General features: G+C 41.7%; 1 protein-coding gene across 1 annotated transcript in view; it reads right to left on the bottom strand.

Moving 5' to 3' along the window:
• The window catches only part of LOC128745687 (uncharacterized), a 30,478-nt gene extending 15,594 nt beyond the window's left edge, over positions 1-14,884 (bottom strand). The window contains exon 1 of the mRNA XM_053842765.1: positions 14,681-14,884. Within this exon, the coding sequence (XP_053698740.1) occupies positions 14,681-14,884 (204 nt within the window). The remainder of the gene's footprint in view (positions 1-14,680) is intronic.
• Between the last annotated feature and the right edge of the window lie 623 nt (positions 14,885-15,507).

Below are 15,507 nucleotides of genomic sequence, written 5' to 3'. Positions count from 1 at the left end.
TGTCTGTCTGTCTGTCTGTCTGTCTGTCTGTCTGTCTGTCTGTCTGTCTGTCTGTCTGTCTGTCTGTCTGTCTGTCTGTCTGTCTGTCTGTCTGTCTGTCTGTCTGTCTGTCTGTCTGTCTGTCTGTCTGTCTGTCTGTCTGTCTGTCTGTCTGTCTGTCTGTCTGTCTGTCTGTCTGTCTGTCTGTCTGTCTGTCTGTCTGTCTGTCTGTCTGTCTGTCTGTCTGTCTGTCTGTCTGTCTGTCTGTCTGTCTGTCTGTCTGTCTGTCTGTCTGTCTGTCTGTCTGTCTGTCTGTCTGTCTGTCTGTCTGTCTGTCTGTCTGTCTGTCTGTCTGTCTGTCTGTCTGTCTGTCTGTCTGTCTGTCTGTCTGTCTGTCTGTCTGTCTGTCTGTCTGTCTGTCTGTCTGTCTGTCTGTCTGTCTGTCTGTCTGTCTGTCTGTCTGTCTGTCTGTCTGTCTGTCTGTCTGTCTGTCTGTCTGTCTGTCTGTCTGTCTGTCTGTCTGTCTGTCTGTCTGTCTGTCTGTCTGTCTGTCTGTCTGTCTGTCTGTCTGTCTGTCTGTCTGTCTGTCTGTCTGTCTGTCTGTCTGTCTGTCTGTCTGTCTGTCTGTCTGTCTGTCTGTCTGTCTGTCTGTCTGTCTGTCTGTCTGTCTGTCTGTCTGTCTGTCTGTCTGTCTGTCTGTCTGTCTGTCTGTCTGTCTGTCTGTCTGTCTGTCTGTCTGTCTGTCTGTCTGTCTGTCTGTCTGTCTGTCTGTCTGTCTGTCTGTCTGTCTGTCTGTCTGTCTGTCTGTCTGTCTGTCTGTCTGTCTGTCTGTCTGTCTGTCTGTCTGTCTGTCTGTCTGTCTGTCTGTCTGTCTGTCTGTCTGTCTGTCTGTCTGTCTGTCTGTCTGTCTGTCTGTCTGTCTGTCTGTCTGTCTGTCTGTCTGTCTGTCTGTCTGTCTGTCTGTCTGTCTGTCTGTCTGTCTGTCTGTCTGTCTGTCTGTCTGTCTGTCTGTCTGTCTGTCTGTCTGTCTGTCTGTCTGTCTGTCTGTCTGTCTGTCTGTCTGTCTGTCTGTCTGTCTGTCTGTCTGTCTGTCTGTCTGTCTGTCTGTCTGTCTGTCTGTCTGTCTGTCTGTCTGTCTGTCTGTCTGTCTGTCTGTCTGTCTGTCTGTCTGTCTGTCTGTCTGTCTGTCTGTCTGTCTGTCTGTCTGTCTGTCTGTCTGTCTGTCTGTCTGTCTGTCTGTCTGTCTGTCTGTCTGTCTGTCTGTCTGTCTGTCTGTCTGTCTGTCTGTCTGTCTGTCTGTCTGTCTGTCTGTCTGTCTGTCTGTCTGTCTGTCTGTCTGTCTGTCTGTCTGTCTGTCTGTCTGTCTGTCTGTCTGTCTGTCTGTCTGTCTGTCTGTCTGTCTGTCTGTCTGTCTGTCTGTCTGTCTGTCTGTCTGTCTGTCTGTCTGTCTGTCTGTCTGTCTGTCTGTCTGTCTGTCTGTCTGTCTGTCTGTCTGTCTGTCTGTCTGTCTGTCTGTCTGTCTGTCTGTCTGTCTGTCTGTCTGTCTGTCTGTCTGTCTGTCTGTCTGTCTGTCTGTCTGTCTGTCTGTCTGTCTGTCTGTCTGTCTGTCTGTCTGTCTGTCTGTCTGTCTGTCTGTCTGTCTGTCTGTCTGTCTGTCTGTCTGTCTGTCTGTCTGTCTGTCTGTCTGTCTGTCTGTCTGTCTGTCTGTCTGTCTGTCTGTCTGTCTGTCTGTCTGTCTGTCTGTCTGTCTGTCTGTCTGTCTGTCTGTCTGTCTGTCTGTCTGTCTGTCTGTCTGTCTGTCTGTCTGTCTGTCTGTCTGTCTGTCTGTCTGTCTGTCTGTCTGTCTGTCTGTCTGTCTGTCTGTCTGTCTGTCTGTCTGTCTGTCTGTCTGTCTGTCTGTCTGTCTGTCTGTCTGTCTGTCTGTCTGTCTGTCTGTCTGTCTGTCTGTCTGTCTGTCTGTCTGTCTGTCTGTCTGTCTGTCTGTCTGTCTGTCTGTCTGTCTGTCTGTCTGTCTGTCTGTCTGTCTGTCTGTCTGTCTGTCTGTCTGTCTGTCTGTCTGTCTGTCTGTCTGTCTGTCTGTCTGTCTGTCTGTCTGTCTGTCTGTCTGTCTGTCTGTCTGTCTGTCTGTCTGTCTGTCTGTCTGTCTGTCTGTCTGTCTGTCTGTCTGTCTGTCTGTCTGTCTGTCTGTCTGTCTGTCTGTCTGTCTGTCTGTCTGTCTGTCTGTCTGTCTGTCTGTCTGTCTGTCTGTCTGTCTGTCTGTCTGTCTGTCTGTCTGTCTGTCTGTCTGTCTGTCTGTCTGTCTGTCTGTCTGTCTGTCTGTCTGTCTGTCTGTCTGTCTGTCTGTCTGTCTGTCTGTCTGTCTGTCTGTCTGTCTGTCTGTCTGTCTGTCTGTCTGTCTGTCTGTCTGTCTGTCTGTCTGTCTGTCTGTCTGTCTGTCTGTCTGTCTGTCTGTCTGTCTGTCTGTCTGTCTGTCTGTCTGTCTGTCTGTCTGTCTGTCTGTCTGTCTGTCTGTCTGTCTGTCTGTCTGTCTGTCTGTCTGTCTGTCTGTCTGTCTGTCTGTCTGTCTGTCTGTCTGTCTGTCTGTCTGTCTGTCTGTCTGTCTGTCTGTCTGTCTGTCTGTCTGTCTGTCTGTCTGTCTGTCTGTCTGTCTGTCTGTCTGTCTGTCTGTCTGTCTGTCTGTCTGTCTGTCTGTCTGTCTGTCTGTCTGTCTGTCTGTCTGTCTGTCTGTCTGTCTGTCTGTCTGTCTGTCTGTCTGTCTGTCTGTCTGTCTGTCTGTCTGTCTGTCTGTCTGTCTGTCTGTCTGTCTGTCTGTCTGTCTGTCTGTCTGTCTGTCTGTCTGTCTGTCTGTCTGTCTGTCTGTCTGTCTGTCTGTCTGTCTGTCTGTCTGTCTGTCTGTCTGTCTGTCTGTCTGTCTGTCTGTCTGTCTGTCTGTCTGTCTGTCTGTCTGTCTGTCTGTCTGTCCTGTGTTCCTTATAGAATCAAAAACTACTGAACCAATCGGCGTGAAAATTTGCATGTAGAGGTTTTTGGGGCCAGGAAAGGTTTTAGTGATGGTTAGAGACCCCTCCCCCCACTAAGAGGGGGAGCTCCCATACAAATGTAACACAAATTTCTGCATAACTCGAGAACTAATCAAGCAAATAGAACCAAATTTGGCATGTGGGTGTTTTCGGTGACAAGAATTTATTCTAGGGTAATTTGAGACCCCTCCCCTCTTTATAAGGGGAATTATAACTCCACTTTAAGTGGGGGGGGGCTCCTATACAAACGAAATACAAATTTCCTTATAACTCGAGAGCTAATCCAGCAAATGGAACCAAATTTGGCATGTAGGTGTTTTTGGAGGCAAGAATTTTTTCTATGATGAATAAGAACCTTTCCCCACTTTAGGAGGGGGGCTCCTATACAAATGAAATACAAATTTCCTCATAACTCGAGAACTAATCAAGCAAATAGAACCATATTTGGCATGTGGGTGTTTTCGGTGACAAGAATTTATTCTATGGTAAATTGAGACCCCTCCCTCTTTATAAGGGGAATTGTAACTCCTCTCCCCTTTAAGAGGGGGGGCTTCCATACAAATTTCCTCATAACTCGAGAACTAATCAAGCAAATGGAACCAAATTTGGCATGTGAAGGTTTTCGAGGGCAAGAAAATTTTCTACGGTGAATTAGGACCCCTCCCCACTCTAAGAGGGGGGGCTCCTGTACAAATGAAATACAAATTTCCTCCTAACTCGAGAACTAATCAAGCAAATAGAACAACATTTGGCATGTGGGTGTTTTTTTTGGTGACAAGAATTTATTCTATGGTGAATTGAGACCCCTCCCCTCTTTATAAGAGGAATTATAACTCCTCTCCCCTTTAAGAGGGGGGGCTTCCATACAAATTTCCTCATAACTCGAGAACTAATCAAGCAAATGCAACCAAATTTGGCATGTGAAGGTTTTCGAGAGCAAGAAAATTTTCTATGGTGAATTAGGACCACTCCCCACTTTAAGAGGAGAAATACAAATTTCCTCATAACTCGAGAACTAATCAAGCGAATTGAACCAAATTTGGCATATGTGTGTTTTTGGAGACAATTTTTTTTTCAATGATGAATTGGGACCCCTCCCCACTTTAGGAGGGGGGGTCCTATACAAACGAAATACAATTTTCCTCATAACTCGAGAACTAATCAAGCAAATGGAACCAAATTTGGCGTGTAGGTGTTTTTGGAGGCAAGAATTTTTTCTGTGATGAATTAGGACCTCTTCCCACATTAGGAGGGGGGGCTCCAATACAAATGAAATACAAATTTCCCCATAATTCGAGAACTAATCAAGCAAATAGCACCAAATTCGGCATGTGGAGGTTTTTGGAGGCAAAAATATTTTCTACGGTGAATTAGGATCCTTCCACACTTCAAGAGGGTGGGCTCCCATACAAATGAAATACAAATTTCCTTATAATTTGAGTACTAATCAAGCAAATGGAACCAAATTTAGCATGTAGGAGATTTTTGAGTCTTGAACTTATTTTATGATAGTTAGAGACCTCTCACCCCTGTGGTAGGGGGATATGGACTCTCATACAAATAAAACAGAAATTTTTGCGAAACTCAAAAACTAATCCAACTCGAGAAATTCGTGACTCTTCCATAAAACATTAATCAATAACAAGACCACAAAAACTATCTATAGTAACACTACTGTGTTACCTGACTCACTGCGAAATGCGTTGTATTCGCGGTATCGTGTTGGTTCGAAAGGTTTCGAAAAATATCGCCCTTGTATCGAAAATATCGTTAATTTTGATCACTAAAAATAACGTACTTAAACGTTATATTTCATGTGCCAGTAGTACGCAATAATTGTATTGTGAAACTGAATTGTTATTTATTCAACTTTTTACAAATTAAATGCAATAACAAAAGCACAACTTACAAAAAATCGTTTGTTATCGATATTAACTGCATATGCGTTTTAAACGAATAAAGCGCATGGTTACGTTTTATTTCAATAATACGCATATTCGCAGTGAGTCAGGTAAAACAGTAGATCATTCAGGACGAGCCGGTCGCGAGTGTTGCCGGTGACCCGCCGTCGGAAGCGCCGCCCACTGGGGGGCTTGCAAAACTCGAGATAGTGACAAAGATCATCCGAGATTCATGATTTATGTACAACACAGGTTAATTTGTGGCAATACGAAGTTTGTCGGGTCAGCTAGTTTAGAATAAATAGGTTTTGTTTTTTGGTCACGGATTATTTAATTCCGAATCTTTTTAAAGCATTTAAAAGAGAGCATATATTTTTTGCTTGAAACAAAAAAGTTATAACGAAATTGGGAGACGTAGAAAATGAAAATAAAGAACAAAATAAAAAATATAAAATGAAAATAAAATATTACATTCGTTTATTAATGGAAAACACCTTAAATTCAAAGTAATTTTTCCGTTTCTTAATTATAATCTAAATTGTAATCAATGCATGGAAGTTCGAGATCTCAAATATGCGGATTAGCATAATGCTCATGTGTTTGAAGAGTATTTTGAAAATGTTTGTGATCATTAAAGTATTGAATAATCGTTTTTCTGAATTTTTCATAACCGGAGAACTTCACTATTTCACAACCGGGGCGAACACGAGTTTGTAAAAATTTATATAATATTTTTTGAGTAAATTTAAAAAAAAGCAAAGCCTAGGTGCTACATTCCGTTATCGAAGCTTGACCTTCTGTTTTTATACGACGGACTTCGAGCCATCTGTTAGTGTATAGGACAATTGCAGGGCCAATTGCTACGATCCTATTGACTCTAACAGCCTCTTCCAGTCGAGATTCGAACATACGACGGCAGGCTTATTAGGCCAGCATCATACCTCGACACCAACTGGAAGGTTTTTGAGTAAATTATTTCACTTAAAATTTGTTTGTGTGATGAAACAGAGGTCCAAAACTAAGGTTATATATATATTTTTTTATTGTTTTTTCTATTGGTTGGTTGGTAGGCAAAAAAAATCAATCCCAAAACATTCTAAAAAACTTTTTCTAGCATGTTTTTCGAACACGTTTCCTACAAAACATTCTAAAAGCTGTATTTTGATTGTTGTTTGCTCAAAAGGTAGAGTACAATATACGGGACGTTGGTAGTAATTTGGTAGTGCTAGTTTAATAATCACGTCAAAAACGATGGGTGTTTTACAACCGAAACTATTTCACAACAGGGAACAATCCCCTACTAAAGTTCAATTCGCAAAGATGGACGTTGTGGCCCAATGCCATGAAGTTTTTATAGAATTCTAAGGAAATTCGATTGAAAACGACAATTCTAAAATAGTTCTAACCATATATGGCCTATTTGCGTTACTTTAAATCTACGCTCTTAAATAAGTTTACCTGTAAATAGGTTGGATATGGCTAAAATTTAGCTAAAATTACACAGAATCTTCTTAAAAATTGGCGGCCAATTCGATTTGCACCATGGTAGTAGAATTCAAGGATAACAATAATTTTTCTTCTTTGTTAACAATTCGAGTTGTTCTTATCCCAAAAGTGAACATAAAAGATGAAAAAAGATCCAAAGTCTTTCAGGCCAGTTAGCCTCTCGTCAATTTAAACAAAAACCAATTTGCACACCAACATGAAAATTCAACAATAGCAGCACTTTATATACTCGTAACAAAAATTGAAAAAAAAAAAAACGTTAGAAGCCAGGCAAATATTGTTGGCTGCTTTGTTAGACATTGAAGGAGCATTTGATAACCCTGATAACCAACACGCATTACGAATGCCAGCCAATAAGCATTTAAATAATCTTAAATGCTACTTAAAAACTACTTTGGCAACATATATGACTACTTTACTGCTAATTCTCTTATCGTACTGACAATGCTTATTAGCAGCTGATTACCGACACGAAGGATTTGAAAAGAATTGTGGATGCCAATTTAATGCAGTTAGGCGGCAGTCAAAAAGCTAATAAACAGCAACGTGTAGTATGAAATGCCATATAAGCTAATAAGTGGCTGATTTATTTCGTATGTTAATGTTTATAGGTTACCTTGGAATGCATCTCACACTTCAATGAAAAATTTTATGACAAAACGTAACTTCGATAAAGCTATTGCAGATTGAATTTTTCAAATGTTACAAAAAAGGGAAATAACTAATAGGATATGGGAGGGTATTTTCAGCCTATTGAGCAATTGGTATTTGTAAGCGATATTGGTAAAGTTATTTGGCAAAAGAAAAGAAAAAGAAAAGAAAAGAAAGGAAAATAAGCTGAATTTAGAAGTAGGCAGAAAATACCCTCCCGTACCCTAGTCATGGAATGTTAACAGGTTGCCCAATAAATATTTTTGTTTAAGAGTAACCTATTGAACTATTGTATAGCTAAAACTAATGGAACAAGCGCTTGAATACAACAAAAATGTTCCTTCGGTGTTGTTGGGTTAGGAATTCCAAAGATAATAATCTTTAGAGCAGCGCGGTTTACTATAGCGGCTGCTTAAAACTGGAAAACTTAAATTTATTGTAATTATGGTTGATATTAAACTCCTAACAAACATTCTATTTGTTTGCTACTCGATAATTAGTTATACAACGGTTGAATAAGCTACTATTCACAAAAATGTTTGTTGGGCTGTAGCTTACATTTGTCTTTCACCGGAGAAAATCATTTGCGTTTGGTGCTGCGAATATTTGTTGTTGTTGTTTATTAGCGACACTATACACCTGCTAGTGCATTCGTGCCGAAACACTGCGGATCACTCTTTGGCTGCGAATATTTTTTTTCTTCTTCGAAAATTCTCGTACAGACTGTTGCTTAAGTTAAATTCTTAATTCTATTTACAAAATCGTTCTTACTAAGTCAAAATGACCGTAGACAACGTTAAAAGCACAAATGCAAGCACTAAATGGGTTACTGTACCCATAGTTTGTTCTATTGAGTGGCAACAGAAGTACATCATGAGTTCGGAGAATGCGAGCTGGAGCATTTATATTTATGCTTGCAAGTAATGATGGACAGTCGCTGCGGTTTGTGAGTTGCAATTTTAGGCGTCTAGCGGAGAGCGTTTCCAAGCCAACCAGTAAACAGCGTGAGGTATATGGAAGCTACTCTGTAGGATTAGTCCAGGGGAGTTGACGAAGGGCAAACCGTAGGGTAGATGCTCCAGTAATGGAGGGATTATGTCGGTGGATAGTGTTTAAAGACAATTTGAACGCACAAATTCAGTTTCCAATTGAACTACATGATAATATGGTGCACCATAATGTTGGCTTTAAATACATACCAAAATTATACCATTCTGCTGGTTGATATATTTAAAATATTGCTTTTCCTGACATTAGTCTGTGCTCCTAAAGTAGTGGTATTGTTCCTCTAATAGTGGAAAATTTGCCTATAATAATGGAATTTTTTTACCGCCCTTAGTAACGCTTGCAGTGAGCATGGCAGCAGGTGGAGAACAGCGTAGGCTTGTTAAAATGCTATGGATTGTTTCGAATTTCTTAAGCAATTGCACTTTATTGGTCTGCTCAAAAGGAATGTATAATTTTTGCACCAACATCTTAGATTTTAACTGTATATCTTTGATAAAATTGTTAACAAATATATATTTAACAATAGGACATTTAAATTATCTCGAAATCCGCCAAAATTACGATATATTTCGAGTTTTCACCACTATAGGTACTACCACAACTACTGGAGCATCTACCCTATAAAATGTTTTGGACTCGTTCTAATTTGAGGGCGTGCGACACGTGATAAGGTGCCCATACCCCAAGCATTAATCCAAAACCGTATTTTAGAAATAATTCTGCATCCCTGGTGCCAAACTTTTGTATATTAGCAATCTTAATGCTTATAAAACGTATATTAACATTGTTGATGCATAGAAGCATTAACGTAAATCAGCATTAAAGAAAGTGTTCGATGTTACATAAGCTTCAAAGTAACTGATCTGTTTATACGTTAATCCAACATCTAATTTGTATACGATATCGAATTTTGTAAAAAAGAGACACCACTATTTTTATCACTAATATAGAAAGAGCTCATGATCGGTCTAATTGCATACACGAATCAATCCGATAGCAGATAACGATCACTTGATCAGTAGCCATCCGATAGTGAACGAATAAACCCAAGCTCGTGTTCAATTTTATATTCTGAAATAAACGTAGTTATTTTTTCATAGAACAAATATATGAGAGTTCACTAAAAGTGCTGTCATATATTTACTACGCCGAATTGTAGAGAAATGATTTCGGAGAAGATTGGATATTGGACAGCGGGGAAGGATTGGATATTGGTCAACGTTAAAGGAATAGCGGATTTCTAGTTAGAGATTGAAAGATAGACTAGAGGAGAGAAGCTGCTACTGTGTTACCTGACTCATAACGAACCCCTATTTCCGAAATTCTAAAATCTCTCATGCTTTTATTTTTAGAGTACCGTCATCCGGGGATACTTGCAACACCGGCGTTACTTGCAACACTTCAGTGCATCGCGCTTTTGACAAATCTAACGCATTTGTTTGTTAACATAACCATTCGTACCCAATGCCATTTTAAAGAAGGGACGTTTATCTATTGTATAGTTCAGTTTAATCCATTATATCATTGTTTTGCTTGTTTTTTTTACGATTGGAAAGTAATTTCACTTTCAGAGTAGGAAAAATAGATGTGCAAAGTTGCGTCAGTTCGTTGACATGGAATTATTTTTTATCTTTTGGTTCCTATACACAATTAGTGCATCTATAAGCTAACAAAATAGCAACTTTGAGCTTTGTTTATATTTTGAACTTGGAGAAGAAACGATGAATTCGTGTTGTTACTTCCAATATGGCGCGGCTTGCAGCTCTTATAAAAAGGAAAATTATCGTAATAGACAGATGTTAGACAGATACGATGTTATTTTATCTACCACCATCTCCAGAAAAATTAAAATTGTGAAAAATTCCATGTGCCTTCAAACGGCAATTTGGAGTTCGCCGACATGCTGCATTTTCACCGAATATCTTTAAAAAAGCGATAGACGAAATTAGGTAACAAAAAACGCCTCCAGAATCTCTTGTTTTACCAAAAATACATTCAAAATATCTAAAAATAGTCATTCTCGGTTTAAAATCGAATATAAAATCATAAGAAACGCAAAATCAGAAAAGTGTTGTAAGTAACCCCGTTTACGGGGTAACTTGCAACATCCCTATTTTCGGTTCATTCTACAGATTCATTTAGTTTATATTTTTTCTCATAAACATAAATCAAAAGTACTAACCACTATCGACCTTTTTGCGTGCGTAATGGCGGCTAGTGGGTACAACTTTCGGAGAACGTTAGCATGCCTTTGACAACTTTATTCACGTCCAGTTGATATTTCCAGCCTTAATTGTTGTTGTAGAACTTTCAAGCATACGTGAGCAGAGTTCCCAAAAGCAAATAAACATTTCGAAAACTGTACCCATTAGCCGCCATTAAGCGCGCGAAAAGGTGGATACAAGTTTTGGCTACTTATACTTGCACCTAAACGGTATACTTCGAAAGTTATACTAAGTCAAAGTTCAAAAGTGTTGCAAGTATCCCCGGATGACGGTAAATAGGTAATTTCTTATGTTATGTAGGGTACGGGAGGGTATTTCCAGCCCATTAAGCGGTAGCCTGAACAATATTCAGGAATCACGTTGACTCTATTTATTCGAGACAAGATTTTTATACCAGTTGATAGAATAATATTTACTGAATATCGGCGTGTATTTTGGTCTTAACAAAACGCTACTGAATTTCAGTTATAGTCGCGAGAAATGATGAAGTCGCTGTGGCTAAATTTAGCCCATTTTCTATAATAGTAGTGTCTGTGTTTTTTTAATCCGACCGGCCGAAATAGCCCTATTAAATGCTTTTTTTTTATTCTATATTAGAGAGGTGTTCAGCCTGCGGCTGGTTCGTTAAATGCTTTTCAAAAACAGATCAAAAGAGAGACCGATAGATAACGTTTCGGTATTACTTATATACCGGCTCTTTGAAGATAACTAGTTTTGCAGAGACAACAGCTTGCTGCTGGCGCTAGTGTATCATTGAATCATGCATATACATTAGCACCAAAAGCAAGTGGTTGTCACTCAAATACTAGCTATGTCAACACGATAGAATAATTTCAGGAGTAACTGCCTCACACATTGGTAGTAGTGAAAATAGAGCACCATATGCTGAAATTAAAAACAAAATGCTGCAAGTGCTAGTGAATGAAAATTGATTTATATTTTCATATCAGAAGGGAACTTTTGTGTTCTTCCGTGATAAAAAGAAGAAGAATTGTTCTGTGATATCATAATCACAGCTGTTAAGTTTCTAGAATAAGTAAACGTGATCATAATTATGTGTTTTCCAAACCATCATCAAGAGCGGTTTCGCGTAAGCGATTGCTGCTGGTTTTTTCAGCCTGATTACGTGCCAGTGGAAAAACAGTGGTTTTGATGTTTATTGAACAAAATTTAGCAAATTACTTACATTTTTATGAACATAGTTATAGTAGTGCTACATTCGTTTCACTATTGTTATATAGTAGCAAAGCTTTTATTTGGGAAAGCGCAGCAACAAAACGTAATGTATGCCGAATTTAGCAGCGTGCTGGGAATACCCTCCCGTACCCTAGTTGGTATTTGTGCTCTATTCGAATTTATGATCAATTAAACAAAAAACCACCAAGTTAGTGAGTTACGAGACCCTCCCCCGTATATAACGTATATTCGTTATGAGTCAGGTAACACAGTAGTTGTGTGATAGTTATCGATTGAGTATGCGATACAAAAATTGTCTGGGTAAGCCAATCGTAAATCTGATTTCAACCCGCGAACCGCCTCCCAACAGAAAGCAATATATTCGAACATAACGTAACAATATAATGCATTTAGTCAATTGCATTCAAACGAACCGTAAGTATTGATAAGCGGCTTGTACTTGACTTCTTATTTTGCTATTCTATGGCCACTATTCGTGCCCTCTTCCACCTAAGGGATGCCGACTTTTTCTAGCCTATTTGTAATGCAGGACAAGTAATAGATACTGTAATTATTTGTATTGTATAATTTTCTTGTAATTATTGTTAAAATGAAAATGTTTCTTCGTTGAGTAACATTTTTGCTTTTAGTATTTTAACATTAACATTTTTTTAACATTTTAGTATAAAGAAATAGAAATTATTCGGAAAACCGAAAATGGAAAGAAGGCCCGGCAAACCGAATGTCATATACCATTTGACACAGTTTTTAAACTGAGCATTTTCTGTGTGTGTATGTCTGTGTGTGTATGTATGTATATGTGTGTGAGTGTGTATGTGTGTGTGTTTTTTTACGAGAGGAAACGCTCAATGCCAGGCACACTAATGATGTATTGCTACATCACGTGGCACAGTGTGGGACTCTAACCCACTAAAAACCTCACGGGCGTTTGACCTGCATTCCGGGCAGAACGGTGTCGCAGCGTGCCCGAACCGGTGCAGATATTGCCTGAAGCAACCGTGACCCGACAGAAACTGCGTCAAGTGGAACCCGACTTCTCCATGATTCCTGTTCAACCAGGATGACAGAACCGGTATGAGTCGGTGCGTCCATCTACCATTCTCGGCCCTATCCCACTCTTGATGCCATTTGCTCAGCGAGTCTTCTCTCACCAGCTTCCGTGCTCCTCTGGTGTTTCTTCGTCCGTAGCAGTCGTTAACCATGATGCTGATGGGGATCATTCCAGCGATAACACCTACTGCCTCCGACGATATTGTTCTATACGCACTGGCAACTCTTACAGCCATGAGTCAGAAGGTACTATTCAGCTTCACGCGATTCTGCTTCGATCGTAGTGCTGCGATCCAGGCTGGACCTCCATACCGCAGTATCGATGATGGCACACTAGCCGGATGTCTCCGCTTGCTACTACTCGGCCCACAACAATTCGGCATGATTCTGGCTATTCTCGCAAGTGTAGTCGACGTGGCAGTTGAAGTTCAACCGGTCGTCTATCATTTCTCCCAGATGCTTAACCGCGCGCGTTGAAGTAATAATGTGCTCTCCGACGGTGACGACTGCATGTTGTACGGCATTACAGTTGCTAACCAGCAGAACCTCCGTTATGGTGGGCGATTTGTAGCTTTGGTCCATGCATCCAGTTCTCGATAGTTCCGATCGCCTCTGTCACCAGCATTTCTACCTCCTCCAGTGACTCGCCTGTCACCGATAGCACGATGTCATCTGCAAAGCCGACGATCACCGCGCCTCTAGGCAGCTTCAGAGACAGTACACCGTTGTACATCCCCAAGGGCCAAGGATGGAGCCCTGTGGGACTCCAGACATAATGTTCATCGTCTTGCGCCCCTCGGCGGTCTCGTAAACAAGCGTCCAATTCCTGGAGTAACTCCTCAGTATTCTGCATAGATATCCCGGGGCATGCATTCTATGTAGCGATTCGGCAATGGCCTCCCAGCTGGCGCTGTTAAAGGCGTTTTCTACGTCGATCGTTACAACGGCGCAAAAACGATCTTTTCGCCTCTGTTTGGACGACTTCTCGGCTCGCTCGATCACTGCCCGAATTGCATCCACCGTGGACTTCCCTTTCCGGAACCCAAACTGCATGTTTGACAGACCGTGTTCATCTTCTGTATACCTCGTAAGCCTATTCAGGATTATCCTCTCCATGAGTTTTCCGCATGTATCCAGTAGACATATTGGTCTGTATGACGCTGGATCCCCCGCAGGCTTTCCTGCCTTCGGCAACAGCACTAGCTTCTGGATCTTCCATCGGTCCGGGAAGCTGCCATCTTCTAAGCATTTCTGCAGCACGGTCCTGAACAAAACCGGGAACGCTTGTATTGCTGCCTTAAGAGCCACGTTAGGAATCCCATCAGCACCAGGGGCCTTCTTCATTTTTAGCTGTCTTGCCACTACCACTATTTCATCGATTGAGACTTGCAGACCATTAGCGCTAGCCCTCTCTTCTGGACCGTACGGTATTGTTGGCCACATTGCAGGGGCGTGTGTCGGAAAAAGTCCCTCCACGATAACCTTCAGCTTATTCGGCAACTCCCTAATTGTCACAGGACTTTTTACATTCGCCATAACATACGGTACGCGGGTTGGCGTCTGCTTCTCGGCACAGCTCCTTGAAGCAGTTGCGTTTACTTTGTTTTATCTCCCGTTTCAATGCAGCCCTGGCCACTCTAAACGCCGAGCTACGTTCTTGCCGATCTGCTTCAGTTCTGGCTCTTTGGACGCATCTTCTGGCTCTGAGACAACTAGCACGATGGTTGCTAATTGTTGCATTCGACCAATAAGCCGGTCGCCGCTCTTTTCTCGGTTCCTGTTTTCTGGGCATGGTAGCCCTGACCAATATATCTGTCAACTCGTTCTCATTCAAGATCGATCTTCCACCGTCCACCCGAAGTGCCTCGACGAAAAGATCCCTGTCAAAGGCCATCGTCTTCCTTTTCCGCTCGTAGGTTCTGGCTCTCTGTCTTATCGCCAGATTTCGCCGGCCGATAATAAACTTAATCGCCTGGTGATCGCTATGGGTATACCCTTCGCAACCCTCCAATTTATGTTCGGCATCAGCGATGGACTGCCAAAAGTGACATCAATGATGGATCCGCGACCGTCTTTACGAAAGGTGCTAACGGTACTTTCGTTGAACATGCAATTTCCAGCTTAGCCAAAGCTTCTAACAGACTGTATCCTCTGGCGTTGGTGCATCTGCTCCCCACTCCGCAGCCCAAGCGCTAAAGTCTCCCGCAACGATGATCGGCCTTCGCCCGATGAGTTTTTCGGTCAGCGCGTCCAGCATCTGGTGGAACTGCTCCATCACGAAGCCTTTATACGAACTGGAAACCACCTCCTCAATGGGGAACTTGCCCATTACGTGTATTGCAGCCATTGCTGCTTTATCAGCTGCCCAGTTACCGTTACCCGGAAGGAATTCGGTACGGTTCTGCAATTATCGCGACGTCGCACAACGCCTCCGTTGTCGACTGCCACAACAGTTGTTGCGCTATGTCGCAATGATTGAGATTAATCTGGGTCACCTCCATCACTGCTGACCCGCCTTCGCCTTTTTATACGCTGGGCATTGGAAGCCTCCCATCGTGTGGTCATTTCTCTCTGAATTATTGCAGAGCATACACGCCTGATGGCCGATGGCCGAAGCCCCAGCACCTGAAACAACGTTCCATTTCCTTGGTCACACAAGGGTTGGCTTTCAGAACACACACTAACCATCCAATTTTAATTTTACCCTTCATCAGTAGCTTGGGCGCTGCTACCGCTGAGAGACGAATCGTTGCCGTCTGCGTCCCGCAATATACCTTTCTTAGCCGGATTACGTCATCGGTACGTCGCCCAATTCGCACTGTACCTTCAACGCATTTCTTAACTCCTGTTCTGTCGTGATCTCGTCCAGGTCCCTCCACTCGATCACGGTTTCTTGGGAAAGCGCTTTCACGTTCATGTAAATGCAAATATCATAGACACATACACGCTAACATACATATATACATACAT

This window comes from Sabethes cyaneus, chromosome 1, assembly GCF_943734655.1.
Source record: "Sabethes cyaneus chromosome 1, idSabCyanKW18_F2, whole genome shotgun sequence".
Taxonomy (NCBI): Eukaryota; Metazoa; Arthropoda; class Insecta; order Diptera; family Culicidae; genus Sabethes; species Sabethes cyaneus.
Note: the sequence above shows the minus strand (reverse complement) of the source record. Positions and strands in the feature narration are given on the sequence as shown.